This window comes from Pteropus vampyrus, unplaced genomic scaffold, assembly GCF_000151845.1.
Source record: "Pteropus vampyrus isolate Shadow unplaced genomic scaffold, Pvam_2.0 Scaffold551, whole genome shotgun sequence".
In the NCBI taxonomy this organism is placed as follows: Eukaryota; Metazoa; Chordata; class Mammalia; order Chiroptera; family Pteropodidae; genus Pteropus; species Pteropus vampyrus.
In genome coordinates, this window is record NW_011889332.1 from 199,165 (window position 1) to 201,241 (window position 2,077).

General features: G+C 43.0%; 1 protein-coding gene across 1 annotated transcript in view; it reads left to right on the forward strand.

Moving 5' to 3' along the window:
* Nucleotides 1–1,546: 1,546 nt before the first annotated feature.
* LOC105308119 overlaps nt 1,547–2,077 on the forward strand; it is a gene marked incomplete at its 3' end in the record, with an annotated part of 45,477 nt that continues 44,946 nt past the window's right edge. Inside the window, exon 1 of the mRNA XM_011383898.2 lies at nt 1,547–1,550. Within this exon, the coding sequence (XP_011382200.2) occupies nt 1,547–1,550 (4 nt within the window). The remainder of the gene's footprint in view (nt 1,551–2,077) is intronic.

Here is a 2,077-nt window from a genome sequence, read left to right on the forward strand (position 1 = left end):
GGCTACCCCAAAGTCTTACATCTAAGAGAACTCCTGTTTCCGGAGCAACTCCAGCTCCAGCTCTAGCCTCTCTAGGTAGTAGCCTAACAGCTATTAAACCCCAGGCATTCGACCAGCCACAACCAGAACCAGAAGGAGCATTAATAACTCTGTTAACAACAATACACAAGGTCTTAAATAAGACCACCCCAGACATAGGACTCAGAATAGCAGGCTGGCAGCTGTAGGTACTACTGCTCTCATCAAGGGAGAAAATGAATTACATGAAATTGGAATACAGATAGATAAGGATATCAAGACCTTAAAAGACACCATCAGCAGGCTAGAACTTTAAGTTGATTCACTAGCAGAAGTAGTCCTCCAAAATAGAAGAGGTTTAAATTTATCACTCTTAGAACAAGATGGATTATGTATGGCTCTAGGTGAAACCTGTTGCTTCTGTGCCAATAACTCTGGAGTAACTAGAGAAAGCTTACGACTAGTACAGAGAAATTTAGATGCCAGTGAAAAACAGAGACTAGAATTGAATAACTGGTTTCATAGGATGTTCAATTGGTCACCGTAGCTAACAACCCTTCTATCTGCTGTAGCTAGACTTTAATCATCCTCCTCCTCTTGTTAACTTTTGGCCCATGTTTCCTCAATTTCTCGTTTGCATATATAAGGAAAAGAATTAATTCCATTAGACTTTTAGTATTACAAAATAGAGGCTATGAGCAAATTCCACATGAAGAATCAAAGATTTGATTTTCTGCTAAAGCCAGTGGGGAATGTGTTGGCTAGAAGGTTACTGCTTAAAATTTATTACTTGCTTAGGAAGATTACTGCTTAAAATTTATTACTTGCTGGAGATTACTGCTTGGCTACCGCCATGAGAACATAGGCTATTAATTATGGGAACATAAACATTCTAATAACAAGCTTTCTGCTTCTGTACCCCTGCTTGCACACCCGATCTGTGGGTTGACAGGTAATGAATAAGAGAAAATAGACCTTTGTGTTAAGACAAAATGAGGAATGGGATTTAGGACTTAAAAACCCTGTACCTCTACATTTTGCTGCTGCTTGATTTGAGGTCTACGGGCCCCTGGCAGACCCACCTGGCTGAATAAAGAGTGTTTTTCCTATAAGTCACTGATTTTTGGTGGTCCGTTTGTCTTTTGTGGGCTGGTGGCTACAGCACCAGCTCGTAGAGTATGGATTTTGTTTTTCATTTCCCTGGTGTGCACTATGTTCTACCAAAAAATGATTATCTTTAGTAGAAGCAACGAAGACTTTACAGTATTGAAATGTTTTCTTTTACCAACCGTGGATCAAAAGAAGCAGAAGCCGAATACATGAGGTGTCCTCTAATTATCTCAAAAGGCAAAATACCCCAAGGCTTGACCACCCTTTTAGAATCCATCTTTTTCACCCACTAACCCACGTGGGATGATTGCCAGCAGCTTTTACAGGTTTTGTTCACTACAGAGGAGAAAGAACGCATTCTAAGGGAAGCTGCAAGAGGGGTCTCGGACCCCACTGGGCAGCCCACCACTGACCCCGCATGGGTACAACTTGTATTTCACAGCACCTGACCCAACTGGAATTCCAACACCGATCAAGGTAAGGAGGCTCTCCTGAGGTATCGCCAGTTGTTACTCCAAGGCCTCCGGGCAGCGGCTCGCCGACCAGTCAATTTATCCAAGGTAAGTGAGGTTATTCAGACTAAAGATGAGTCACCTGCGCATTTTTAGAGAGGTTACTAGAATCTTATAGACTGTATACTCCCATTGACCCGGAAGACCCAAATAATCGGTGAGCCATTAATCTAGCCTTTGTTAGTCAGTCGGCCCCAGATATCAGAAAGAAATTACAAAAACTAGAAGGGTTTGAGGGAGAGAATTTATCTAAGCTTCTTGAGATTGCCCAGAAGGTGTTTAACAACAGGGATGATGTCCAGAAGGTTATGTTTGTTGGACAGGATAAGTAACGGGGCCCGCCAGGCCGGGACCAGGCTTAGGGCCAAGCCGACGCCCCGAGGGAAAGGCAGACCGGGGTCAGAGTAACTTAGAGAAGGACCAATGTGCATACTGTT